The sequence below is a fragment of the Amblyomma americanum genome, chromosome 11, assembly GCF_052857255.1.
Source record: "Amblyomma americanum isolate KBUSLIRL-KWMA chromosome 11, ASM5285725v1, whole genome shotgun sequence".
NCBI classification, from domain to species: domain Eukaryota; kingdom Metazoa; phylum Arthropoda; class Arachnida; order Ixodida; family Ixodidae; genus Amblyomma; species Amblyomma americanum.
The window spans coordinates 83,929,115-83,956,035 of record NC_135507.1 but is presented as its reverse complement, the minus strand read 5'-3'; the positions used below and the strand labels follow the sequence as shown (position 1 = coordinate 83,956,035).

At 46.0% G+C, this 26,921-nt stretch overlaps 1 protein-coding gene across 3 annotated transcripts; it reads left to right on the top strand.

Annotated features, from left to right (window-relative positions):
* The first annotated feature begins 423 nt into the window (after positions 1 to 423).
* Positions 424 to 26,563, top strand: LOC144110470 (tRNA pseudouridine(38/39) synthase). 3 transcript variants are annotated; one of them, XM_077643383.1, is made up of 12 exons: positions 424 to 707; positions 6,285 to 6,400; positions 8,415 to 8,616; positions 11,951 to 12,035; positions 13,064 to 13,169; positions 13,689 to 13,749; positions 16,796 to 16,959; positions 19,917 to 20,076; positions 20,743 to 20,806; positions 21,853 to 21,970; positions 24,883 to 25,068; positions 25,124 to 26,563. In XM_077643383.1, exons 1-11 carry the CDS (start codon positions 630 to 632, stop codon positions 25,031 to 25,033), a joined length of 1,305 nt encoding a protein of 434 aa, XP_077499509.1. In that variant the 5' UTR covers positions 424 to 629; the 3' UTR covers positions 25,034 to 25,068; positions 25,124 to 26,563. The 3 variants fall into 3 exon arrangements, with proteins under 3 accessions (XP_077499509.1, XP_077499508.1, XP_077499507.1); XM_077643382.1 differs by having other exon boundaries at positions 428 to 707; positions 19,941 to 20,076; positions 24,883 to 24,998; positions 26,453 to 26,563; XM_077643381.1 differs by having other exon boundaries at positions 436 to 707; positions 24,883 to 24,998; positions 26,453 to 26,563.
* The last annotated feature ends 358 nt before the right edge of the window (positions 26,564 to 26,921 follow it).

Sequence of the window (26,921 nt, the reverse complement as noted above, 5' to 3'; positions counted from 1 at the left end):
CCACAAAAAGTTGTCATAGAGGTGCCCAAATTTTGAAGTACTGCTTCTTTGACGATTGCCAGTTGAGCGGCGTCTATTGAAGATCGTGCCGAAACAAAACATTAGCGCAACTTCCTTTATGGCCCAAGATGAGAATACATGTTTTAATGTTGCTGATGATACTATAATGGCCCTTTCATAGTCAGCTGCGTTGTTTTGTTTTTTTCACAAGCTTGCAGACTGAGACACTCCACGCGGAAAATAAGAAAATATATCTGTCGCTCTAGATAATGCAGGCAGCAGTTACGCTTTCTAGCTCAGGCATCGTGGCAGTTTCTGAGTTTTATGAAAGATATTATAAAAAGCACACTTGAACAAAAACCAGAACCAAAACCGTTTTTATTACGACTTCTTTTGACTATTGTCAAAGTCAGAGCCAGACGTAGCCAATTTTTTAAACATGGCCGTTTTCGACAACATTGCAATCTAGTACACTATAAACATTGCTATGTGCCGTTTTACGATTGCGCGCACATGACACTTGTGAACGCAGTCGTTCGTTCGTTAAATGTCATCGTGTAGGCATCTTTGTTTTAAACAGGACTGAAGATAACGTGGAAACATTGCATATCGTATCATTCTTCGCCACGATGGAAGTGCGCCAAGATCACGGTAAACGCCGCGAAGAAAAAATGTCCGAAGAGAGCCTCATGCAGCTCGACAAATCGGTAAAGTCTTAGGAGAGCAAAAAGTTGAGCTAGTTGGTTGATGTTCATACTGAAGAAGTTGGCGCGGAAAAACTTTGTCTCGCTTGTCCGCGCCAACTTCTTCGGTAAAATCTTGACGCGCTTTGCTTTTCCCCCGGTGTTTCGGCGCTGTTCGGACAGAATAATTTTGGCTAGCGGAAGCGTCACATGTCCGGTGTTTATGAATGTTGATGCCGCATGAAAACCACAAGTCTGAAAGAAACGTATGAAGACGTACCGCATTTCGTGCGTCACTATCGATTCGCACGCGTGCGTAAATTTGAAGGAGACTGATCTCGTGAACGCGGCGCTGGCCGTGGTTTGCTGAACTGAGTCGTGGCCAGTGTCTGAAACTTGATAAGTGCGCTGCGGTGGTGTTCGGGCTACCGTAGCTCGCTTTGCCCTCGTGCTTAACGTGAGGAAAATTCAGTTTTGAGCCGCCGCGGTGGCTCAGTGGTTACGGTACTTGGCTGCTGACCAGAAAGACGCGGCTTCGATCCTGGCCACGGCGGTCTGATTTCGATAGAGGTGAAATGCTAGAGGCCCGTGTACTGTGCGATGTCATTGCACGTTAAAGAACCCCAGGTGGTTGATATTATCTGCCGCCCTGCACTTCGGCATCTGTCATGGTCCGAGTCGCTTTGGGGTGCTGAACCCCATAAAACGAATTATTTTTTTGCGCGAAAAAGGCGATATCAGCCCGCGTTCTCATTTTCAGAAACTTTTATTGTGCAATAGTATAGTCGTGCACGGTTTGGTGACCCACAACTGGCAAAAAAAAAAAAAAACATGTAGAGCTCTCTCACAATCACTTAGACATTTAGACCACAAGAACTGTAGCAGAGACCACATAGATTTCTTTGCCATTGATCGATGAGGCTATGGTCCCAGCATCTTCACCTCGGAGAACGGCTGGGAGTCCAGCTGGTTTAAAACAGTTGACAGTGTCAGGTGATGGATGTCAAATTTAACGTCTCCCTACAGCTGAGTTTGACGTACAAGTTGCACATGATGCTACTGCCGTGCCTTACAGCTGGCATAAGTTTTCAACTATTGTGCTCCCTGCTTCAACAGCACGCCTTTTACATGCTGTAGATTGGTTGGCATCAATCCAAATAACAGTGCTATTCCAGTCTTTGTTTATTCCACAGACTTTCAAACAGATCATAGGAACTACTGCATTTTAGCAAACTACTGGGAAATTGAGGGAGCAGAATGAAGAGACATGACATTGTTGAGCTTTCTGTGTTGTTTTCTGGAACGGAGACGCACTTACCAGCTCATCTACAGGTTCTGGTGCAGAAACATGGCGGGAAATGCCACCGGCACTAAAAGATGTGACCATAATATACTTCTTCAGCATTCGCAGTTCAGTGGTGCTTAACATTCATGGCGACCACCTGCCATGTTTTTTTCCTTCTCTTTGAATGCTGGAAGTGTGTCTGACCATGTTCCAGGCAACAACCAAGCCCACCTGGCTACTTTAAAGGTGCGCTAAAGAGGATTCTGAGCTCATGTTTTGTAGCGAAAGCTACATTGGCCACGAACTCTCAGTTTCACTGTGCTCGCACCGCACCACGTGACCAACCACGTGAGTGGTCACGTGACCAACCATGTGACGAACCACGTGGCAACCACTAGCCAGACAACCAGACTAACCTGGACTTGCAATCAAGATTAACCAAGGCTAACCAAGCTGTGCCTTAGCTTTCGCTACTTATATCCTGGCATAGCCGAGCTAAGCCATTGCCATTTTTTTTACGGCAGGAACTTGATCTACATGCTCCGGGCATTCTTGACAAACTATGAATTATTGTCTTGTGCAGCCGATTTCCCTGTTAAATCGAATGAAACGTCCCAGCTCCTGCCTTTTTTTTAAATTCGCCTCTGAAAGTAGGAGTCATCAACGCGTGGAGTGCCTTTCAGCCAATCGCTTTCACTTTTATTTAGTTTTTTAGGCTTGCGTGAATAAATAGTTTCAATCGCAGACAACACAGTGGCAAATTAGGCCCACGGAAATAAAAATATGTGTGGACTCTGCTTTATGCATCACTCTGCTGATGGCAGAGCGGCAAGTCGCCACGCGACTGGCTGAAAGGCACTGCACGAGTTGGTTGACTCCTCCCAATTTCGGAGGTGAGTTAAAAAAAGAAGGCGGGGAGCCGGGATGTTTAATTCGATTTACTAGGGAAATTGGCTGCAAAGGACAATAATTCAAAGTTTCTAAGAATGCTTGGAGCTTGTAGATCGAGTTCCCATGATAAAAAGACGAGCTCAGAATCTTCTTTAATGCACCTTAAAGGGATATACTAATGCAGAAGCTGTTGCTGGCTGATTTTGAACTTAGTTAAACATGGTGTGTGACATTGGCACACTAGTCGGTAAGCTACTCTTTTAATTTTGCTTATTAACAAAAGCGGACATCGTTATCCCCAAGGAGGAGTAGGTTTTAAACAAGAGTATAATTACTCTTTTAACACAGTAGCGTTAAGGGTCCCGCGTCGCAGAAAAGCCGGTGATCTAGGTGGTCCACCTAGGTCACATGACCTTGTGACGTCATTACAACCTACCTATGGATTGTGAGCAAACTGCCCTCTGTGGCAGGTGTCAGTTCATTTATTGACTGGTTACAAGAGGTTGCTCAGCAAGAGCAACTTGGATCGCGCTATGGGCTCCGTGCGCTGGTATGGTGGCGCCAGCAGCGACCACATCGCCAGCGCCGCCTCGCGGCACTCGCGGCGTTAATCGGATGCTCAGTCACGCCCAGCCTCTCGAGGGGAGAGCCTGCGCTCTCCTCGAGACTGGCCGTGGTGGCCCTGCGCCTTCCTCCATGCCGGTGCGTTCGCGTCAGCCCGGCCGCATAGCAGACACGCACTGACCGCGATGCCATTCTAAGTCAACGCCTGCTTCCCTGCGGATTTCAAGGCATTGAAAGCCTTGGCGCCACTGCTGCTGCATTTAGTTTCAATTGCTTTCAGGTTGTGCTGATCACCGATGCCGAGTAGCCATGATTGTGTTGCAGTTCCGATGGCACTGCAATATTTGGCAGCGCAGTTGACCTTATTGAGATTAATTATGTACCTTTACAGTTTGAGAAACAACTCTCTGTTTGACTCAGATAATGAAATAAGCTATGTAATTTACACCCACTGTGACATCCACTATGTGAATGGTCGGCTAGAATTGCGAAAAACGCACTTACTACGCATATCAGATTATAATGCTCTACATCCTGCAGGATCGTCACTGCTTTACTTTGTGTATTCCCCTCAGAGAAGCATAACTCTAAGCATACAAAAATACGACGGATTTCTTGCTAAGTATCTTCCACAGTTAGAGGACTTTCATTTCAGGGATTTCGTGAAGGCACCAATTACATGAATTATTTCGGTCGTATTTTTCTTTTGGTAAATACTTAACTCTAGAAAGGCCGCCGCGGTGGCTCAGTGGTTATGGTGCTCAGCTGCTGACCTAAATGACTCGGGTTCGATCCTGGTTGCGGCGGTCGCATTTCGATGAAGGCATAATTCTAGAGGCCCGCATACTGCGCGATGTCAGTGCACGTTAAAAAAACCCAAGTGGTTCAAATTATTTGGAACCTCCTACTATTGCGCCTCTTATAGTCTGATTTGCATTGGGACAATAAACTTCAATAAAATCAAAATATTAATTCCAGAAATTAAGGGTTTAGCGACGTTGTGAAATCCAAGAAATATATATAGGGAAATTTGAACCACTCTCTATTTTTCTTTTCCTTCGTCCAGAACAGGATTTGAGATCTCAGAAATGCAACAAATAAGGATACAAAATTTTAAACCACTGTAGGAAATAAAATGATTCAAATAAATACACAAAACCTTAGGCGAAACAATGTAAAACAACATAAGTATACTCAGAAATACGACGTCGCTCCCACAGCATACACACAAGCACAAAAAAAAACTAGGAACAAAATTGACTCGCTGAACCACAGATGAGCATACCAAACGAAGACTCAAACTTCAGATGCTAGCTCCAAGAACTTCACCGTAGACCATTTCCTGTGACTGACTGAGCGTATTCCTTCCCTCTACATAAAGACCTAAAGCAACTCCTACCAATGATGGCACGTTCAAAACACCCTAGTCAGTGTCAACCCTTTCCCAGTTCACACTCATCAATTTAATTCCACAGTGTACTCATTTCCAGCAGGCGCTCTGTGCGTGAGCGAGCATGCACGATGTCCAAAGAAAGTGTTAAAATATTGTTACGGGGAAATACTATTTACATTTATTTACAAGTGGTGGGGGTTAGAATAAAAAGTTCTTAGCAGGGAGCGCCAACACGAACAGGGAGCTTCTTCTTCTTCACCCCAGGTATATGGCACATAAACAGGGAGCTGCATTAACCACCTCTTCTTCGTTCGTCCTTTCACGCGAGAGGCCACTTCGTCTTCCACTGCCACTTCATCGTAACAATATATTCGGTACCTTTTGCTGCAGCGTTTTTATAGCTGTTGTGACATTGCTAAACAGAGCAGTAGGTCGAGCACCCATAATTATCCAAGTTTGTTTTCGCCTTCGAACGAAACACCTCACCGCTCGTATCGCTCACTGCAAACTGAACCAGAGAGCTGCGTCGGCTGCATCCGCCTTTTGCCACCGCTGTTAACCAGTTGGCGCCACTTGCGCGCACCAAACTGCAGCGCCCGGAGCCTATAGCCCCACAGGTGGCAGCACCTGCCATCACAAGGCAGTGGCGCATCACTTAACCGGTGCACCAGGAGTGGTATGAAGACTTCTAGGCATCTATGACTGTAAAGTACAGCTTGACCGATTCCACATATAGGGGCATTAACCCATTAATGCTATCGCATCATACCTTTAAAGTGGAGTTTTACTTTCCCCAATTGTTTTATAGCACCTACCTGAGTGCATGACTTCAAAGCAAACATACACAGCTTTTCCAGCGGAAGGATGTAAGCCGGAAGATGCTGTACAGCAATTTTCTCTAGCTGTATGACTGCGCTCAAGCAGATACCAAGGTAATATTTCTTTGCTGAAATCGAGACTCATTGTTCTCATGCTTGTTATACCATGTGCAAACAGCTCTCACTCAGTGATGGCTTTTGTTTGGTGGCACTTTCATACCGCCATTCTTTTAATTGAAATAAGCAGCTAAACATGTGAACCATCCGAGACATATTCTTGAAATCATCAGAGCGGGTGATCGGACTAGATGAGTTTAATGTGAATGCTTGATTCAGAATAAGATTATGTAACCTCAACAGATGCTTAACATTAACAGAATGATACAAGCAACTTTTCTATCTCGTCTGAAAGGGGAAGATGAACAGCATATATTCAATAAAAACGTATACAATATCCGTTTACTCTTTAAAGTTATAGTTTTTAAACTGTCGGAAAATGCATAATCTGGAGGCTACAGTGGTAGTGTCATTAAAGTGTTTTTTCACTTTAACAGGGCATGGTCAATCTCATTACTGGACTCCCAAATGCCAGCCAAGCTTTTGCTTCGCTTGAAGCCACAATTGTATGTTTGGCTCACATTTGTTTGCAGGCCTTGGTGGAACGAATTCGAAAGCTGGAGGTACATGTACAGCAGTTGCAGAACCTACTGCAGGCCAGGGACAAGCAGAAGACTGTGCGACCAGTCAGGCCATTCGACTTCACACGGTTGGTCTGAATTATTCTGATAGGGCAGTTGTCTGCCACGCCTCATGACTGCTTTGTTGTGCTGTAAGGTGCAGCATGGCAGTGGTGCGGTGAAAAAGAGTTGGTGTGTTCGTACTTTGTGCTGCGTCATAAAAAACAAGGATGCCCATATGGATCAAGTGTGGTTTACCGCAATGTCTGTTACGACTTGTGTTATGTACAGAGGCATGGCGGCACACGTAGATGACATCCTGGTGGCTTGAACATGAAAATAAAAATATAAGTAGCGAAATAGCTTAGCCCAGCAATCCTATTAAAAGGGTGTCCAAAACCCGTCTCTGCTAGGGTATCAGGTCTCATAACCTGGATGATATTTCACATCAAATATGTGGCTGATGTGAAACGCACATTACATCAATGTGAGGTTCATGGGTGGCTCAAGAGAGAGAAAAAAAATTGAAGAACAGAAAGGCAGGGTAGTTAACTAGGCAATGCCCAATATTCTAATGGGTGCCTTAAAATGCGCACACACCCATATCCTCTGAAGCTTAACTCAAGGAAAACGAAATGCCTCAGCTTTCTTAGAGGACTAGCTGTGTCAGGACTCTTTCTGGTATGCATGTTGTCATTACATCACTGCATAATGTTGTTGCATCACTGCATAGTGTTGCTACATCACCTGCCCCTTCCTACATCACTACTGTATTGCAGGAGAAAAAAATGCCAATTTTAGTTTCAAACGTACCATGGTGCCAAGGTAACTTTCAAAGAAAATTAAAGGAAGACAAAATATAGGAGTAAAAGCATAAAACCTAGCAAGTTAGTCCATGCTATGCCTAGATTGCCCTACTGTGTGTAATGCGGAGCTCTCATAGAGGTGCAGGTACCCTTGCAAATGTATGCGTGTTCCTCTGTTGTCCTGGTGATCTCAGACCTGCACTGGTGAGGTGGGCTCCCACTGAAGGCTACATATTGTAGTGTTAGCTGCATATGATAAGCTCATGTGCAGAGCAGGGGTAGGTCCACGTTTGCACAAGTGCACCCATGTGGATGGACAGACCTACAGATAGACAAAAATGAGCAAACGCAGGAAAGTCTGAATGTAACTGTATACTGTATTTCATGCATTAAAGGCCAGGTGCATCTCTGCATTTGTTTACCCAGAACGAGTTTTGAGTGAACGGAGACATTCTCTTGTTGGTCCAGCCAGCGCAGTCTATAGCCGTGCCTTGCAGTGATGCGAATGCCTACCATGACCTCACCATGGCTGCCTCAGCAGTCATACAGGCATTGCGTAATCAGGGTGTAAAAGAGCCTTGTGTCAAAATACTGGAAGATATATATAGCAACTGCCTAGCTACTATAGTCCTCCATAAAGCCAGCAATAAAATTCCAATAAGGAAGGGCGTCAGGCAAGGAGACACGATCTCGCCAATGATATTCACCACCTGTTTACAGGGGGTATTCCGAGGCCTAAATTGGGAACAGTTGGGAATAGGAGCAAATGGAGAATACCTAAATAATCTGCGATTCGCTGATGACATTGCCTTGCTGAGTCGCTGAGGAGGTGAACTGCATATCAGGATCAATGAGTTAGACAGGCAGAGCAGATTGCTTAGTCTAAAAATTAACATGCAGAAAACCAAGGTAATGTTCAACAGTCTAGCAAGGGAACAGCAGTTCACAATTGGCAGCAAGGGCCTGGAAGTGGTAAAGGAATATGTCTACTTACGGCAGGTAGTGACCGCTGATCCGGATCATGAGAGGGAAATAACTAGAAGGATAAAAACGGTGGGGAGCGCATATGGCAGGTTCTCTCAGATCATGAATGGCAATTTACCAATCTCCCTCGAGAGAAAAGTGTACAACAGCTGTATCTTACCAGTACTCACCTACGGGCAGGCAAAGGGTGGATGCAGCTGGCAAAGGACAGGGTTAACTGGAGAGACATGGGAGAGGCCTTTGCCCTGCAGTGGGTGTAGTAAGGCTGCTGATGACGATGACCATTACAGTGTAGCCACTTCCCTGGTCGTAGGTTCAAGCGGCGGCACGTTGCACTGCGTCTGTTCTACCTGGGCTGGGACTACGATGGCTATGTGCTGCAGGAGGACACCGGCCGCACAGTGGAGGCGGCGCTCTTCGAAGCCCTGGAGCGCACTCGACTGCTGGAGGACCGCACCCAGGCCCACTATCACCGGTGCGGGCGCACCGACAAGGGCGTCTCTGCATTCTCGCAGGTTCTTGTTTTTTGTCTTTTCGTTTTTTTTATCCATGTATTCTGACCTACAATTGCCAACACTTTTGTATGTTGTAATGTGGTCAGTTATTTTGGTCAGTTATTTTGTTTCCGCCCTGCTGCAACTATTTAACTTAGCTTGGAGCCAGCCAAGTTGCCCTGTGCAGTTTTTTTCCCCATTTTCATCCAAAACCTTGCACAACCTTATTTGTGAAAATAAATCAAATCAAGTCAAAATTTTTCCTTTGCAATAATGGCATGACTTGATGAGTTGAGGTTGTGTTTTTTTTTTCATGATAAAGTTGTCTCGCAGCCATTTTGTGTGTGGCGATTGATGACTGGGTTGGGGCGGGAAACTTCTTGGAGTGCAACGAAAAGCTGGAAATTAAATTGAGGACCACGCAGTGACCTATGGCCTATTATAGAAAATAACAACATGTCGCTAAGAGACACCACAGTGAAGAGCCTAAAAACCATTTTGTACCTTTTTTAAGACGTTTAGCTAGAACTGCTTATTATTCTGCTTATGTTGCGCACTTGGATGATGTGATGCTTTTGTTTTGAGTATTTATATCGCTTTTTGTTGCGATTGTGATGCTAAATGTTGAAATGCTACTGTAAATATTTCCTTCATGTTGATACTTTAGTTTTTTTTTGACTGCCTCACCTGTAACTGTCTTGTGAACAACTGAGGCAATACATTGCCTCAGAAATGTGGGCGTAGGGTGCCTCTCAAGCTGCATTCAAGCAGCTTTTTTCCCTGCGTCCTCTCTCTCCCAGTGATACCTGTGCCACTAAGAGCGAGAAATAAACTTCAACTTCAAGTGGTAGGAGTAACGTAATGAGACAGAAAGAGAGTCGGGTGAGTTAGGGAACAAATAAGATTTAACAATGTCGTAGCTGAAATCAGCAAAAGGAAATGAGTGCCGACAGGGCATGTAATGCGAAGAGATAACTGATGGTCTCTTTAATGTGCACTAAAGAGGAATTTTAACTCGTCTTTTTACTGCGGGAACTCTATCTACACATTCCGGGCATTCCTAGAAACTTTGAATTGTTGTCCTATGCAGCCGATTGCCCTAATTAAATCGGATTAAACGTCCCGGCTCCCGCCTTTTTTTGAACTCAACGCAGTAGGTAGGCAGAGTCAACCAACGCGTGGAGTGCCTTTCAGGCAGTGCAGTGGCGGCTTCGCTTTCGCTTTTATTTAGTTTTAAGGTTTCTGTGAATAAACGGTTTCAGTCGCAGGCAGCATAGCCACAAATGAGGCCCACGGAAATAAAAATGCGCGTGGACTCTTTGATCTGCGTATCACTTTGATCTATATCACTCCGCCGATGGCAGAGCGGCAAGCCGCCGTGGGACTGGCTGATGTGTTGGTTGACTCCTCCTACCTGCCGCGTTGAGTTAAAAAAAAAAAAAGGCGGGAGCCAGATGTTTCATCCGATATAATTAGGGCAATCGGCCGCACAGGACAATAATTCCTTAAGTTTCTGAGAATGCCCGGAACGTGTAGATAGAGTTCCCATGGTAAAAAGACGAGTTCCGATCCCTCTTTAGTGCACCTTTAAGGTAATGGAATGGGTCCCAGGAGAAGGTGCAGCGGGGTCGGCTGGGAGTCCCGTGGGCGGAAGAAGTTATGAGGCTTGTGTTGATGGAGTGGCGACAGCTGGGTCATGTCAGGGTCAAATAGGAGGAGAATGGGGCAGCCCTTGTCCTATAGGGGGCGTAGTCTAGCTGATTCTGATGATGATGATAACCTGCGCAAATATATAACTAGAATAGTGTCCTTGTCCTTGGTGACATGTGGTGTTAGCGCATTTCATTTGCAGTTGGGGCTTTGTGGGACTTGTTACTTAAGTATCATTTTTTCTTTTACTCATTGATTTTCTTTTCAAACATAGTTAGTACTAGAAACGGTAAACGATGGCACGTGGTGGAAATGATAGTCGATTTCGTTAGTTAGGCTAAATGCGAGTTGGTATGCTAGAGTTTTAATTTTCACTTTGGTTCCGGTGTTCACATCCAGTCCTCACGGATGGCAGTTGTTCACATAGCGATAACGGGCTAGTGTCCACATATGCGGAATTGGTCATTCTCTACATCCCTGGGAGTCTTTCTACCCCTCCTGGCGCAGTGGTGAAGCGGTCAAGCGATGCGCCACTGCTCTTCTATGGCAGGCGCTCCACCGGTGGGACTTGGGGGTGCTTGGGTTGGGTTGCGACCCAGGTTGCTCTTCCCGAACAGCCTCTTGCGATTAATTGAGCTGCTAATCGGAAGCCAAAAGGCACTTTTGGCTGCAGGTCAAAGACCCATTTCCCAAGCATTTCACCTTAAAGAAGCAGAGCACCAGGAAGGGGAAAGCTTGTACCCATTGTACCATTAGTGGGTACCTGGCAGCACTGGGGATCGAACCCCGCACCTCCCGCATGCGAGGCAGCTGCTCAGACCATTAGGCCACCAAAAGGCACTTTTGGCTGCTCCAAACACTGCTCCAAAGTGTCTTCAGCCAATCACAACACTACTTCTTCTGTAATGCTGATATTAGTACTGAATATACCACATAATGAAACAGACATGGTGAAAATTAAACGAGGTGTTAATTGTCTGTTATTCTGTTGCACCTAATATGTCAGTTTCTGATGTAGGTGGCTCTATGATTACAATTCAAAGGGGATTGAAAATTTGTTTAATTTATGCATAGTTTTGAATTGGGGCTAGCACCTTTATTGCACTCGACGTTCATTTGACCAAAGCATTCGTTAGTTCAAATAAGTCAGAGGCTTGAATTATGTGATTTGGAGTTCAGTAATGGTCATCATGTTTCTGCTGCTCATGATTCAGCTTGTCATACTTCTCCAAAGTTTACAGACAAGTGTAGTCGCTATTTTTTTTTTGTTTGGTTTTTGAGGAAAGGAAATCACTCAGTAACTGTGTGACATATCTCGGTGGACACCCGCTGTAAGGGAAGGGATTAAGGAGGAAGTGAAAGAAGAAAGGAAGAAAGAGGTGTGTTAGAATAATTTCGACCACCTGGGGATCTTTAAAGTGCACTGATATCGCACAGGCGCCTTTTGCATTTCACCTCCATCGAAACGGGGCTGCCGTGATCAGGTTCGATCCCGGGTACTACGGCTCTGTAGACTAGCGCCTTAACCACTGAGCCACCACGGCGGGTGCACTAATTTCACGCTTCAGTGCTTTTGACATCTTCTATGCATTATTTCATGGCACTGTATGTTTCGGCTCACAGTATTCGATAAAGCCGTGAGTGTAATCTGCTGCTGGCATGCAGTGACATAGTAGTGGAGAGCTGATTGTTTGCCCACATGCAGGTGATCTCGCTTGACCTGCGGACCAATCTGTCTGAGGGCACCGGTGTCTTTTCCCAGGAGGGCTACCAGCCAGACCCAAGCACAGGTATGGCCATGCTGGGCTTTGGGATTGGCTTGGCTGTGAGCACTTGTTTCGTGCTACTTGTCAATTTGTTGCTTGAATGTACAGCAGAGATAGCCTACACTGGAATGGAAACAAACTTATCGTGGTGATGATGCTGCCGCAAGTGGGTGACAACCAGGTGCAGTGTCAGATGGGAGAGTGGGAACAGGATTGAAAGGCCAATGTGAGACCAAACCTTTACAGCATGCCAGACATGTACAATCGGAGACAAAAGTCATTGACCCACCCGCCAAGTTCCGAACTGTGCCGCACTGCACGCAGCCGCCACTTGACGATGCACTCTTGGCGTTGAGGCCAGCACACTGCTGTTGTGGTTTCGACACCAGGAGTGCATTATCAGATGGCGCCTGCATATAGTGCAGCACAGTTCGGAACTTGGTGGGCAGGTTAGTGACTATTGTCTCCGATAGTATGTTGTAACCTGAAAGACAGAACAGACAAAAAAAGGAAGGTGCACACAGTGTCAGCTGGCTGAATTTATGCCAGTGGTGTGTGTACCTTCTCCATTTGTCTGTTGCATCTTTTGCTCTACAACACACTTGTTACAGAATGCAGATGATGCACCTAGAAGTCTGCCATCATCAGCATACTGGAAGGTGTGAAAGGGGTAAACCCTGTTTCATTGAAGCTTGAAAAGAATATTGCCAGTGCTGTCAGAATGGGTGCATTCTGTAAAACATGCTAGCGCTTTGCATGAAATGTTAGGGTCAGTGTGACAGCATACTGTCTTGTGGGCATGGCTAAATACATATATAATGTTGGGCATGGTTATTGAGCATTCAGATCTCTGCTTAACCTTTAGTGTGTGGTAATCCGTTGAAACAATGGCCAATAAACATTTAAGCCATTTGCTTGACCCTTGACCGGTGTCAGTGTGATGTTTTGGTGTTATGATGAGACTGGGATCGCAGTTAGTTGTGTGCCAGTTGCAAAAAGATGCGTGTAGTTGCTGGCAAATAGTGTTGTTCATCTGTCACTTTTCTCTTCAGCGTCCCGGACTCAGGAGTTGGACTATGTGAAGATTCTCAATGGAGTCCTGCCACCCGAGATCCGTGTGTTGGCCTGGGCACCCGTTGACCAAGACTTCAGCGCACGGTGGGTGCTGCAGCTCCACTGACTGCTTGGAAAAGCTCAAAGGTCAGGTCAGGGTCACTTCCTGGCCGAGTGATGTGCAGTTTTTGCAGTTTGTTTATGTATGCTGAACTGTGCACTGCACTGATTTATAATTATGTATAGTGTAATTTATGCAACCTTAGCTGCCTATGTGCCATACAACCCAACACAATACAGTGTAATTTATGCAGTATTATCTAATGTTTCTCATGTCCACGCCCTAGCATGAGGAAGATGATGAAGAGGACTCACCTCCTTAACTCTCCATCCCTGCCCCACAGCCAGGCTGTCTCATCACTTCCTTTTCCTGTAGTCAACTTATCCATACATCTGTGCCATTGGGTGTTTAGGAAAGATTCTTTTACCGCATCATTTGCAGGGTGTTCCACAGTCCCTGAGGCATTTCTCCAAATTGACAAAGGTGGCATTCGGGACAACTTTAATGTGCATTTCCGGAGGCACCTGTTTGCACAGTGGAGACCAATGATTGTGCACTTTCAGGTTTGACTGCCGGCAGCGCACATACCGGTATTTCTTCCCGCAAGGCAACCTGGACATTCCGGTGAGCATTTCTAGGTTCCTTTTCAGCCTTTCTGGCAGTGCATTGTGCTGGGCTGATGCTGAAGTGGTCTGGGTCTCCTTCATCTGAATGCGTGCTGTCAAAGATGACTGCTTAGCTGCATGCTGTTGGTACTCTGTCGTTCAGGGATAGAAATCTCTTGTATTTTTCCTGGCAGCACATGCAAGTTGTGCACGGACTGTATAATGCATACAGTACTTACACAATCTCTTAAAGCGCGCTTGTGCAGGGTTTGTGTTTTGTTTTCATACTTAACCTGAGTATTATCAGGGCTTTGTCATAAATTGGTGTGGGAAGCTTGTGAATTGGTCAATAGATTTCTGTGTCCAAGGCAACAGTGTGGATGTGGAGGCATGTCATAGTGGAGGGCTGCAGATCAGTTCCAGCCACCTCGGGTTCTTTGATGTGCAGAATCTCAATTGATGAACGTTGTTGTATTTCACCTCCACGAGTGTGTAGCTGCCATGGCTTGAACCCATGTTCAACAGGCATGCAGTAGACACTAAGCCGCTGTGCAGGATTAAATGCGCACTACCTACCCTTGTTAGTGTTGCATTCCATTCTTGAACTCAGTTCAAGGTGGTTACATTATTTCTTAGATTTGATGCCGGAGCTTAATGGACCTTGTGTTCAGCAGCTGGCAGTCTTATGTTCAGGTATCCATTTGAGCAGCTCTGGGCTGTGGACACAGGAGCATGTTGTCAGGCTGTGCTGCTTGGCAGTCTTGGTCGCATACCCCTTGTGGTTTATTGAAGAACTGCTCATTTCCATTCCACACGTTCTTCAACAGAGGCTGAACATGGCCAATTGTGTGGCCAAAGTTTCTCTACTGTGGGTGCATTCACGGCTGCTTGGTGCGTGTGGTTTAACGTTTCAGTTGTGCTCGTTGAGGACGCCATGCTGATGACACTTTTAATTGCAGTAATATTTAATGCTTCACAGGGCGGCTCCTTACTGTTAGTGAGCTCACATTAACTTAGCATGAGGTCGCATAAACTCTGTGATAGCTCGCGAAAAGCAACAAAAAATGCACATGCTGCAGATGACAGACGTAAAGAAAAAAAAAACCTTCACGAAATACTATTATCCATATTTCAGCCTTGCATCTCTCTGTGTGCCTCGGGAGTGTTCTTTCAGTTTGGGTGCCAGTCTGACCTGCTACTGACTGCTCCAAGGCATGGTCAAGCATTAGCTTGGCCAACATCTGGAGAGTACACTTGAAGGGGCCATGAAATGGTATTTACTGATGTTTCGAAAAGCACATGAGTGACCGGTATTTCATCACTCATCACCAAACCTCAAAAATTTTTAAGACGGCCTCATTAACACCTAGGATACTGTTGATTAAAAATGATGTTACTCCTCGCCCCCCTCAACTCATACACACCAACACGGCAGCAAAAAAGAAATAAAGGAAACAGGTCTGCACTGTACACCTCCGCGCCCCATCCCGCCTATACTACTACATGTGCACCTCCTGACTGCCCATTGGCATCATCACGATAGGGGTGGCTAAAAATGCTTGGCAAGGTTTCACCCTAATTGGTTGCAAGTTACCGCCAGCAGTAATTCTTAAAAATATTTGTAAATTATAGGGTCCACACAGAGCTTTTAAATTTGACTCTAGTACTCACAAAGACCACCTCTTCAGACCTGCTGCACTAGAATGTGACCATCAAGATCATTTCAGGGTTCCTTTAAGCTCCACCTTAAGGGTATGATTAGGTAGCCTTAATGTATCCCTTCAGCTGCCTGGGGTGGTACTCATTGTGTATCACTTCCCAGACACGGACACTGTTCTTTCACCGTCACATAACGCTTAACCTGCTTTTAACAGTAGAATGTCATAGGATCAGAGATCTCTCCCATGCAACTACTCCTTTTCTGCTGCCTAGGTTCTGCCTACATGCCCATGTATGCTGGATCGGTCATTCCCTACACTCATAGGTCGCGGGAAGTCCTCATACCACTGCTGGTGGGGTGGTGCACTGGTTGAGCGATGAGTCACTGCCTTGCGTGGCAGGAGCAGCCACTGGTGGGACTTGTGCGACCTAGGTAGCTCTCCCCAAGCAAATTTTTGCAACCAGTTTATTAATTTAACTGCCACCTACCACAGTGGGTAGTGTGCTCAGTGTGAATCCAGTTTGCAGCTGGCCATTTGCCATGGTGGGCAGGTCGTGATGACGTCATAAGGTCACGTGACTTAGGTGGGCCACCTGCTTTGCTCAACATGCCGTCGATGTCGGGGTTGCCGTCGAGCGGGACCCTTAATGCTGTCGCGTTAAAACATGCTTCCCATGTGCAGCGTGCTCGCCTAATGACCCCCATATTTCTGGCTACTGAAGCGCCACCCTGTATGGTGATTGTGAGTAGAGCTATCCCTAGAGACCAGGGGCCACATCACTGTTGAATTGTTTTCGGCTCAGCTCATCGAGGTTCTACATGGGATACGGTCCAATGTGTCGTGTGCCATGCAAAGCCCCGGGTTGTAGATATTTTGAGTACCAGGATCCACCTCGCAGCGGTGCGCTTGTTGGCGGTCGGCACTCTACTGTAATGTGCTGCAGGCATGTGCACCTTCAAAAACAAGTAGAGGAAAAAAAAGGGATCTTCCTCTCTCATTAAAACTGGAGCTTTTATAAGCTGCAAAAGGCCGAAAAAACGAAATGCAGATAATGCCGCCACTGGCTGTTTTCTCCAGCAAAGTGTGTTTGACATCTCTGAGGCCACACCAACGTGCCATCAACTTCCAGCGAGCAGTCACAGAGTCCATACTAACCTTGACGTCGTCATTGTCATGAATTGACTCCTGAGTTGCAGGGGGAAGAAAAAGGTTTCCATTTTCAGATCCAAATTTCAGCGCTAAATTACATCTTTTGCTACAGAACGAACGCCACTAGAATCACAAGAAGCCAAGCAATCAAACTTTACTGAGAACAAAAATTAAATGCTCTTGTCCTCAGTGCCTCTTTAAATGTCTCGGGGCAAAATTTCTTTAGTGATTCTCGCATGACACCCTTGCTTGCAGAGAATGCGCGAGGCTGCTGCGCTGTTGGTCGGGGAGCACGACTTCCGCAACCTCTGCAAGATGGACGTGGCCAACGGCGTCACAAACTACGTGCGGTGCATCCTCCGGACTGACATCTTCCACTGGCCGCCTGCCTCACCAAGCCCTGCCGTGCAAAGCACAAGGTTAGCAGCGAGAACTTAGACGGGGGCACAAAGTATAATTGGGTTGTATTTTGTGACATAACTTTATCAGACTTGGCCATGAATGGCATTCTTCACGTACCGCATATTACCGCACATAAGTTGACATTTTTTTTTCCAAAAGTTGCCTTCCGAAATTGGGGGTCGAGTTTTTCATGAAGTCTGCAGGCTGATCCATGGGTAGTATGCACCTTGTGCCAATGCCCATTCCCCGGCAGGATGCATTGAGCTCGATTTGTAAAAAGAAAAGTTGCCATTTTGTTTATAAATCGATACCGCTACAAAAATTCGAAATGCGCGCCATTTACCCTGTTCACTTACGCTAGCAGTTGCTTTCCCTTACGGATAGAGCAGTAGGAAGTGCAGGACAAAACTTCTGGTAACCTCTGGAGCGTGCATCGGGTCGGAATCCCTACTACAGGAGAGTTGCATGTACAGCCTCATCCACCCTTTCCAGATACCCCCACACCTGTCCTTGCTGTGGCGGTAAGCCCATGCTATTCCACATTTTGTGTAGCCGCATGAGAGAGCCATCCCACCTGGGAACATCACCGACATCACCCGAGCGGTCGGAAGCAGCCATGGCCAGCAATGGTATGGGTGACCATCGACAGACCATCCGATGGGTCCAGGCATGAGCACAAACCACCGAAGTCCTGAACTATGAAGTCCGCCTACATGACTCATCCAACATTTTTAAAACCAACAAAGCTTTCTCTCTCTCTAGCTGTTTGGTTTGCCGCTAGTCAGCTGGTCACATGCAAGTATGGAAGGCAGGGCGGGATGCCGTTTTATTGGCTTTGATCTCCATTTTTGTCCGGCTGCTGGCCTTGCGATTACATCATTACACATTTTTTGCTTTAGCTGCGTGTGCTGTGATGCCATCCCACGAAGGGTGGGGGTGGGGTGAGAGAGAATTAACATTTATTGTGTAAAAGGAGAGCTGAGTGGATTGTGGATGGGGTCGTGATTCCAGGACTCCAGTAGCTTCCACCGATGCTATGGCAATGGCGACTAGCATCCTGGTCTTCCAGCGTGCCAGCGTCACCTCCCGCTGCTCCAGGGTTGGGGGGTGTACTCATCAACTCATATTTAGAATCAATTTTTCAGTCAGTAAGGGCTGCAAATTCGGGGGAGGGGGGAGGGGGGGGGGGGTTGGCTTGCTGTTTGAAGTCGACTTATGAAATGGCAATATACGATATTTTGGCTATGTTGTTAAAAATGCATTTATATATAAAAAGAAACGATGTAGTTGAACTGCTGTCGGGTTCTGGTGAATGTCGTATTAGCTGCTGGAAGGGGTCTCTGCTCCCAATTGCTGCACCCAATAGTAGTGCTTCTATATTCTGGCTCCATGTCTCGCCTATTAGAATGATAGCGGAAAGCTTAATTGAAACTGAAATAAGAATCATATTGCCGCGAATCTTTGTGGTGTTTGTTGGTTCATTTTTTAAAGCTGCCGGCACGCCAGTTTATCGCTTTGTTTGTGATGCAAGACGTGATCAAATTTACCTCGATTGATCGCATCAAGGCGGAGCCAATTCTATGTTGTTCCAGAATGTTGTGGTAACTTTGCGTGCATATCTTGAAAGTTCGCTCTCAGCTTTAAATTGGGGGTGCTGAGAACAGGAGGCATTTTGTTCGACGATTACCGGGCATGCTTGTTGCTACGCCGCTGCCGAGTCGTTCAGTTCTTTGCGGGCGCAAGTCAGCATAAATAAAGAGTTTTGTTTGGAAGCTATTTTCACTGCCTTCCTGCTTGCCGTGGACTGCAGTCACCTCTAGTACATGACGATATTTAGAATGCTTAGAGTACATGTGGTTAGAATGTGCTGTGCAACATGTGCCATGTAAGAAAAACCTTTGGTGGCCCAAAGAAGAGTATGGTCTTGTCAGTGAAGAACAGCGTGCTTTTTCCAGTGAGAGCAACATACTATAGTAGGGTGCAACCTAAAAGAGCGGTTGGCAACAATGGGCCATGGCATCCTGTATTGGTGCTGTGCTGATCAATCACAGCAGTAAATGAAAACTTTTAGTGCAAAAGCACTTCTAGCTGCACTCCCCTGGTTTCAGCGGTGTGTGTCTGTGTGAAGTATTTGAGTAGCAAGTGTAACTCTGAACACCTGAATCGCACTTTGAGGCATGTTGCCGGTGGTGTCCACCTGCAAAATACCGTGCTTTCGCATATTTCGCGCTTAGCAACGCTAAACCGCACGCCATATTTTTTTAGCGTTGACGGCGTCAGACAAGCCATGGGCAACAAAATTCTCGAAGTTATAATTTCTTTAGATTAGCTGCTTAATTGCATAGCAAGAAAAGCTTTAAGGACTGACTACTTGTTTGGAGGAATTCTGTGTGACGGTCCCTAACGTGGGTGGAGCTTCAGTGCAGAGTTGCGTTGTACCCAACCGTGGTAAGAGTTGTGGATTGTGGTCATGGTCGTTGGCAAATTCTGCTCAACTCCACAATTTTCCTGGAGCTAGGCGAAGTTGTGTATGTATCAGATGCCCTGAAATAGATCAACTCTAGGCAGGCGGTAATGAGTGTAGGGTGTAGAGCAGGTTGCACAGAAGGGAGTGTACAGCAAAGAACAGTAAGTGGAACCGACTAGACTACATTACAGCGAGGAGTAGCTCACTCTGGAGCAACATGCCAACAGCGCCTTTATTCGACTTCTGAATTTTATTGAAAACTTCAGAAGTTGAATAAAGGCGTTGTTGGCATGTTGCTCCAGAGTGAGCTACTCCTCGCTGTAATGTAGTCTAGTTGGTTCCACTTACGCTTTATTCGACTTCTGAAATTTTATTGGAAAATTCAGAGGTGGGTTCTGTCTTCCTTGAGGGCTCCACTGGGTGGTTGTTTCTGACGGAAGTGAACCAGTTTACCATATTTCTGCACTGGCTGAATGATGGCCCTGATGACGGCTGTTTATTGCGCAGTGAGAATGGCTTGTGTCCCACCAGCGTCCCCGCAGATGGCTGCGAAGATGGCTATCGACTTTTCTGTCTGGAGATAGTAGGCCAGGCGTTCCTGTGGCACCAAGTGCGTTGCATCGTGGCCGTCTTGTTGCTGGTGGGACAGCGGCTGGAGGAACCTCAGGTGGGCCGACAATGACGATGCTGTTGCATGGACTATCTTTATGTTGTTGCAGTGAAAGTCCGTTTAGGGAGAGCCCCAACAGGAAGCTTTGAAGGCTAGGCGTCCTATGATTTTATTGCCACATACTATCATTGTCAATTGGAATCTTGATCTACGAAGAACACATACTAGTGCATTTGATTTTCGATTGCCAAAAGTTGGTTGCGTGGAAGTTTTAGTGGACACTGCTCATATTTCGTCTACAGCAGGTGTTATTTTTTGTTTTTGCTGTCGCATTTCATTTTGCCGTGTCTGCTCCAGCGTTCTTCCGCCTGCCAGAGTAGGCTGTTGCCTAAAACTAACCATGAATTAGTTTCTGCCCTGCCCCACATTTTGTTGGAGGCAAAACGCAAAAGGCGCTTATATGCTATGTGATCTTGCCGCCTGTTAAAAATTTCACGTGGTCTAAATTAATCTGGAACCCTCCACTCCAGTACGGCGTCCCTCGTAGCCCATGTTTTACTCAGTGACATTAAACCCCGAAATTTCTTTTCTTTTTTTTTTAAACAGAAGGATTGACTTGTTAGTGAATGTGGTAGGAATGCTGCATAGATTATACTTATTTGTAGCTCAAAGAAAAGAAAAAGTTCCTCCTGTCTCTGTGCCTCATGCCCTGCTTTTCTGCAGGTCATATTGGAGTTGTTGGACGTAGAGAAAAATCCCCGGAAGCCACAGTACACCATGGCATCGGGTGAGTGCAGGCCCACTCTTGTTACATGTGCTTGTGATGTGATGAGTCAGTGAGTCAGAGTTTGCAGTGCTAATGTCAGGCTTGCACTATTGTAGTATGCAGTAACTGTGGAGATTCTTTTCTGAAAGATGGACACTGCAAAGCTTAGTGCAGCCTGCCCACCATTTTAAAGAACGGCACACTGTCGTGAAGTGCGTATGCGATGTTGCCGGGCGAAATGAAATTACTTCTCAAAAAAACAAAAATGCTAGTGAGGCAAGTGACCCTGGAAGGTCATGTTGTTTTTCTCTTTTGTGTGCATCTATATATTTTCCTTTTGAATGCGGCAGGTTGCATTCAAAGCAGTTTAGGGGTTACCAGGGAAATTTTACTGCACTGCAGTTGTTTGGTTATAGGGACCCTTTCTCTGCTCTTCGTTCTGAAAATTACCGTTTGTGAGCAAGGGGCCAAGGAAGTCATTAGTCAGAAAGACAGTGCACTCTCGTGACCTAAGGTGTGCACTGTGGGAAGTGCTGCAAACCATGGAATGCATTTTACAGCGACAGCTGTTTAAGGGTACTCTCCCTGGTTCCGTGATGTTGGTGGCGTAACACGAAGGAGAAACAAGCAGCAAAGAAAAGTGGCACTGCTGGCCACACCATGGATTTGTGGCATCCCCTGTGCACAGTGGCGTGACCTAGTGCTTCCGCCATTTGCCTCCTGGTACATAGAGGGTGTCACTCAATACCACATTAAATGGCGCATTCAGCATTACAAAAAGATGGTGCCGACTCACGTGTTACACTGGCATAATATCCGGTGCTCATTTTTATTTTTTAACATGAGGTTTTCGCATTTTTCTGCTGCATTCCAACGGGCCACTCAGACTGGGTACTCATGTCTCATGCTCAGCTAAGGAGCTATGAATCTGCGAGTCATCGCTACAGTTCACAGTATTCAGTTTAGAAAAGGCAAAGGCCCTGCTTTCATTTTCCATTCGGGCACTAGTGTGCACGTGTTTGATATGCGTGCGTGACTGCGGTGTGTGCATGCATGCATGCATGCAGAGCTTCCCTTGGTCCTCTATGACTGCCAGTTTGAGGGCCTGGAGTGGCAGCAGGGCCCAGCCGAGGCAGAGGCCGTTGCCACACACCTGCAGGCACTGTGGACACAGGCGCGCATCAAGTGGGTCTTTCTCTTTCTCCTCCATACTGTAGACACGATGCTCATGCTGTCCACACAAGTGCCCTTTCACGCTGGTGATGTTTCCCGACTACTCTTATGCTAAACATAATTCCTACATGTATGTCCCAGTGCATTGTTAGTGTAGTGGAACATGCCCATTGCAACATTGCTGCTAGTTTTGTTATGGTTGTTTTTAAACAGTCCAGTGCCTTGTCATTGTTTGCCACGCAAGGCTAGTTGTTTGTTTGCTCACTTGATGCAGTCGGATCACTCTCGAAGAGTCAGCGTTTACCTCTCTTCTGGACAATGAGGGAATGTTATCTGGAAAGTTCCCAGTCACCTTTAAAGAGAGTGTGGCTGAAAGTGATGGCCATTCTAATTCTCCAATGACTGTTGCATGGCCTTGCCACCGAGTCGTTTTCTTTTTGTTAGAGTTCTGCCCATCGTCTACAGTACCTGTCTCCAAAGCCACATGATATTACTATAGACCAACACCATGTTTGTAAACATGTGCTCGTAGACGCCGGAGCCACCTGGTGGTGTAAAGTAGGGTTAGCGCCCGTAGGAATACATGTAAACTAAAGCTTTAAAAGCTATTATTTTATTTCACAGTGCACCTATGATGTCGTTTCTTCATGAAGAATAACCAAGTGCATCCCATAACAGATTGGAAAAGTATGAAATGGCATTTCAAAGGCGAGGCATTTCTAAACCACTGCGATAAGTGCACATTTGAGTCGGCCCCAAATGAGGTATGTGGCAGGAGCGCAACGCATCGAAACATGTGTATGCAAAACTTTCCGAAATATTTTTCTCATATCAAAAAGTACCCATGGTGGCGCCCATGGCACTGTGTTTTCTCGCAAATACTGCCGTTCAGATTAGACATCCTAAATAGCTTCACATTGAAGATAGTCCTCAAACAGTACGAGAAAAGAACCGCGTGCAGTAGGAGACGGCCAGTGTGTTTACACACATAGTGGCGTTTGGGGACGCCAGAGCTGGAGGCAGCTTAGGTATTGCTTGTGCCGGTGTCTGCAACAGTGTGCGTTTGTCTTTTGTTCACTTGCCATGGCATTTGAGAACTGGTTTTCCTTGTAATGCTGTCTAGGGTGTCTAATTTGAAGGGCAGTATTTGCGAGAAAACGTAGCGCTCAAGGCAACTTGTCAGAATGCACAAAAAGCTTGCACGATTTGGAAAAACACCGAGCAATTAAGAGCGCTTTTTGGGGATTTTTCTGTCTTCACAACACGCATTCATCATGGCATTCCTTCAACTCTCTTCAGCATAAACGGTTAACAAATGGCCATCTCTACGGGTACTGTGCGAGACCCCAGGTGGTTGAAATTTCCGGAGCCCTTCACTACAGTGTCCCTCAAAGCCGGAGTCAGTTTGGGACGTTAAACCCCCATAAACAAATCCAAACCGAGAAAAATATTTTGGAAAGCTAAGCTTACGTGAGTTTCGATGCGTTGCACTCCCTTCCCATACCTAAGCTGGGGGCAACTCCCATGCTTTTAAAAATATACCTCCTTTGAAATGACATTTTACACTCCCACAATCTATTCTAGGATGCACTTGGTTATTGTTCCTGAAGGGAGGACTCGAAAGGTGAAGACCGCATGATGCTGGGCAGGTTAGCAAGGATTGTCCTGCTTTTCACGTCCCATATTTGCTTTGCGCAGTCCCTCGCTTAACATCATAGATTCACTGTGAAATAAAAAAAAATACTTCGAAAACTTTTGTTTAAATGTATTCCTATGGGTGCCAGCACTACTTTTCACCCGCAGTCGTCTCAGCCGGCGACATCAGCGCCACTGCATCTTGCTTACCCCCCAGATTCGTGTTGGTCTATATTGAATATTGAGTGACAACCACTGTTTGATAGCCTTTGGTTTTCTGAGTGACAAGCTTTTCAATATCTTTCACTTTTCTTTTCCCACATTCGCGATAAAAAAAAATGAAATAAGCTTAACAGTAGTGCAGCACATGTGCATTTGGAGCAGCACCGTTTGAATGCAACAGCAAAACCTATGGCATAGCCAGTTTTAGCATGAGCTCAAGGTTGCGGCCATGTAGGAATAAAAAATTAGGGGAGAGGCTGCGACAGCACTGTTTGTGAAGCCCCTAAGATGGGGTTCTGCCACCGACCAGAGGTAGCTGCCTTCTCTTTGTTGCACACGGCCGCAACAGCCCGCGAGTGCCAACCGCCATACTGCGACTTGGCAACATTGTCGCTGTTTGCACCGAAAAGCAGGCTTAGGAATGGCACGCGACTTCCACAAAGATTTTTGCAATCCGTCTGGGACACAGGGAGCCTCTACCACCGTTTCCTTCCTCCATGGTTGCAGTGCTCAAACGTGTCATGGTGGTATTTGAAATCGTGGGAATTACAGCTCCAGCAGCGATTGCATACATGAGTAGTGGGCTTGGTGAAATAAGCTACATTCAACTGTACATGGCCCTCAAGTCTAGCTGAAGTTCAGTTTTCACATGGTGGTGATAACGCCGTGGACAGTGGATGAGCAGAATGGCCTGGAATTCAAATTCTTTATTGGGCTGACTCGCCCACAAAGAACTCAGTTAATCGGTGGCAGGTAGCGACAGCAACAAACGTGCTCGGCGGTCATCGAAGAATGGAATCACCATTGCTCTTGGCCGCACTTTCACGATAAAGCACGAAAAGTAACCGCAACAGTCTTGGAACATCATAGAAGCAGTTGCGTGTCGAGATAAATCTGGTCACATCTTGCATCACAAAGTGAAAAAGCCACGTGCCAGCAGCTTTGAGGTATAAACAAAAAAAGCACTACAAGCCTTCGTGGCAATGTAGGGCAGCAGATTGCTTGGAAGTTTGCATGGCGGCAGTTGGCACATGACCGTCACACGGACATGGTGTGTCCCCTTGCAGGAGTGCCCTGATGGAGAGCATGCTGGTGGGCTTGCCCGACGTCCGGAGCCAGCCACGCTGCCTACTGCCATCTGTGGCTCGTAGCCACAGGCCTCTTCTGGAGAGGCCGATGTGCGGTGCGTGTATATGCTGGTTTTTGCTGTTGTGCTGAGTCCACTGTTCACAGTGAGGGACATCTATTGTCAGGTTGTGTTGGGTTTCACGGCACACAAGAAGCAAAGGCTATCTGCGCCATACATAGAATTGAAATATGTTTGTTTTGTTAAATAGATTGAGGTTTTTCAGACCTACAGTTTGTTCAAGATATTCCTTTTACAAACCCTGAAATCACAAAACAAATGAAGTGCATTTTCTTCTAAGAGTGACATTGGGTGAAAAGGGATGCATTCATTGTAAAAGAGAGTAAAATGTGTTTTCCTTAGTTTACAAAGTTTTGTGCATGAGAATAACACATGGTTTGTTGCGAGCTCATCTCCACAGATTTCACATAGATGTTTACTTGTTTTTCAAATATGGAGTTGTATGTATGGTGCATGTGTGCAGTGAGGCGATGACATAAAATTACAGCAAAATCCCAATAGTTTGGATTTTGCAGGACCGGAGACAATGTCCAAATTAACTGAATGTCAAATTATCATAGGAGCCACAAACTACCCTACCAGAGGCTGTCATCAACCAACCCTTACTTTTTTTTAAACCTGCAATTGTCATTGCTATGTGCAAAAAAATTTACATGGAAAATACATCGCTGTTTGCAGTTCTGCCCAATGGTGCAGAGCATGCACTGTTGGTGTGAACCGAAATACACGTCCTTTAGGACATTCAGGGCATCAACAGCCTCTTTGAACAACATACACACAGACACCTTGCAAGAAATAGCACACCTTGCGTACGCGCACATGGCAATATGTAAAATGATTAAAGGCTCTGCAATAGCACGAAGAACACCAATAGAACATTCTGTGACGTGCTCGCGAGGAAAGCAAAGAATACGGTGAAATGCGGCACATAACAAAAAACATTCCATTGTACGTTCTCGACTGATAATCAGAGCAGTAAGTGGGATGGGTTTGCATTTTGGTTGGGCATTAGCGCCACTCATGCTGTAGTGACTGCACTTTGCAATCACTCACTTACTATCATCTCTTTATCTGTGCTGCTCTGTGGACATGCGAGCCCCTTTGCATGTCCGAATTGACCGGAGTATGGCCAAATTCCTCCAAATTAACAAGTTTCATAGCACAGTTTTTGACAGGATGGGATAGGGTGTCCAAATTATCTAGCTTCCCGATTAATTGGTCAAATTCACAAAATTTTACTGTACTTTGAGTTCTGAAGACTGCCAGCATTGCTGCACTTGAGACGCAAGATGTCAGATGTGCAGTTTCATGCTTGGAGCTGACATTCTGTCAGCAGATACTAGTCCTGGCAAGCTTCAAAGAGGTGCCATCAGCATGCAGGGCTGGATGAAAGTGAGCTTCAAATGCTGCACATTACCAGTGCTCTGTGGCTGCTGCAAAAATGAGTGTCCCGAGTGGCAAGTGCTGTAACAGCAATTTTTGTCTTTCAGGTAGCCTAGAAGAGCGCATGGCATCATTTGCCAAGCGAAGAAAAATTTTTGCAGATGGACAGGAAGATGGGCAAGGAGATGTGATGGAATAAAGCAGAGTGTCACTCGAGATCTCCATGCCATGAATGCATTGAACCTGGGCTTGCTTAAAAGGAAATGCATGTGCAGTACTTTCTGCTTTGCCTTGTCTCAACAATACTGCAGTGCCTCTCTTCAGCAGGGCATTATTAATACCCTCAAATTTCAGCAGGCACATTGTGTTGAACACGACAAACTTGATCAGTCTGACTGCACTAGCCAATTCCACACTCTCCCTCAGAGGTGGTGTTGAACTGCACTGTTAATTGAGTTTAAAGCTGTGAGCAAACTGAAGTGCCAGTGGAGAGGCACTCCCGATTTACATGAAGCCAAGTCTGTTTTTCAGTAAACTTGTGAGAAACGACAGTCCTGGTGGCAGCTGTGTTTCAAT

Excerpts from the sequence above, each read along its gene's own strand:
- LOC144110470 (XM_077643381.1), top strand. The coding sequence starts at position 630 with ATGGAAGTGCGCCAAGATCACGGTAAACGCCGCGAAGAAAAAATGTCC. Across the intron at positions 13,170-13,688 it reads GACCAAGACTTCAGCGCACG|GTTTGACTGCCGGCAGCGCA; the intron begins GTGGGTGCTGCA and ends GTGCACTTTCAG. Across the intron at positions 20,077-20,742 it reads AGCGGCTGGAGGAACCTCAG|GTCATATTGGAGTTGTTGGA; the intron begins GTGGGCCGACAA and ends GCTTTTCTGCAG.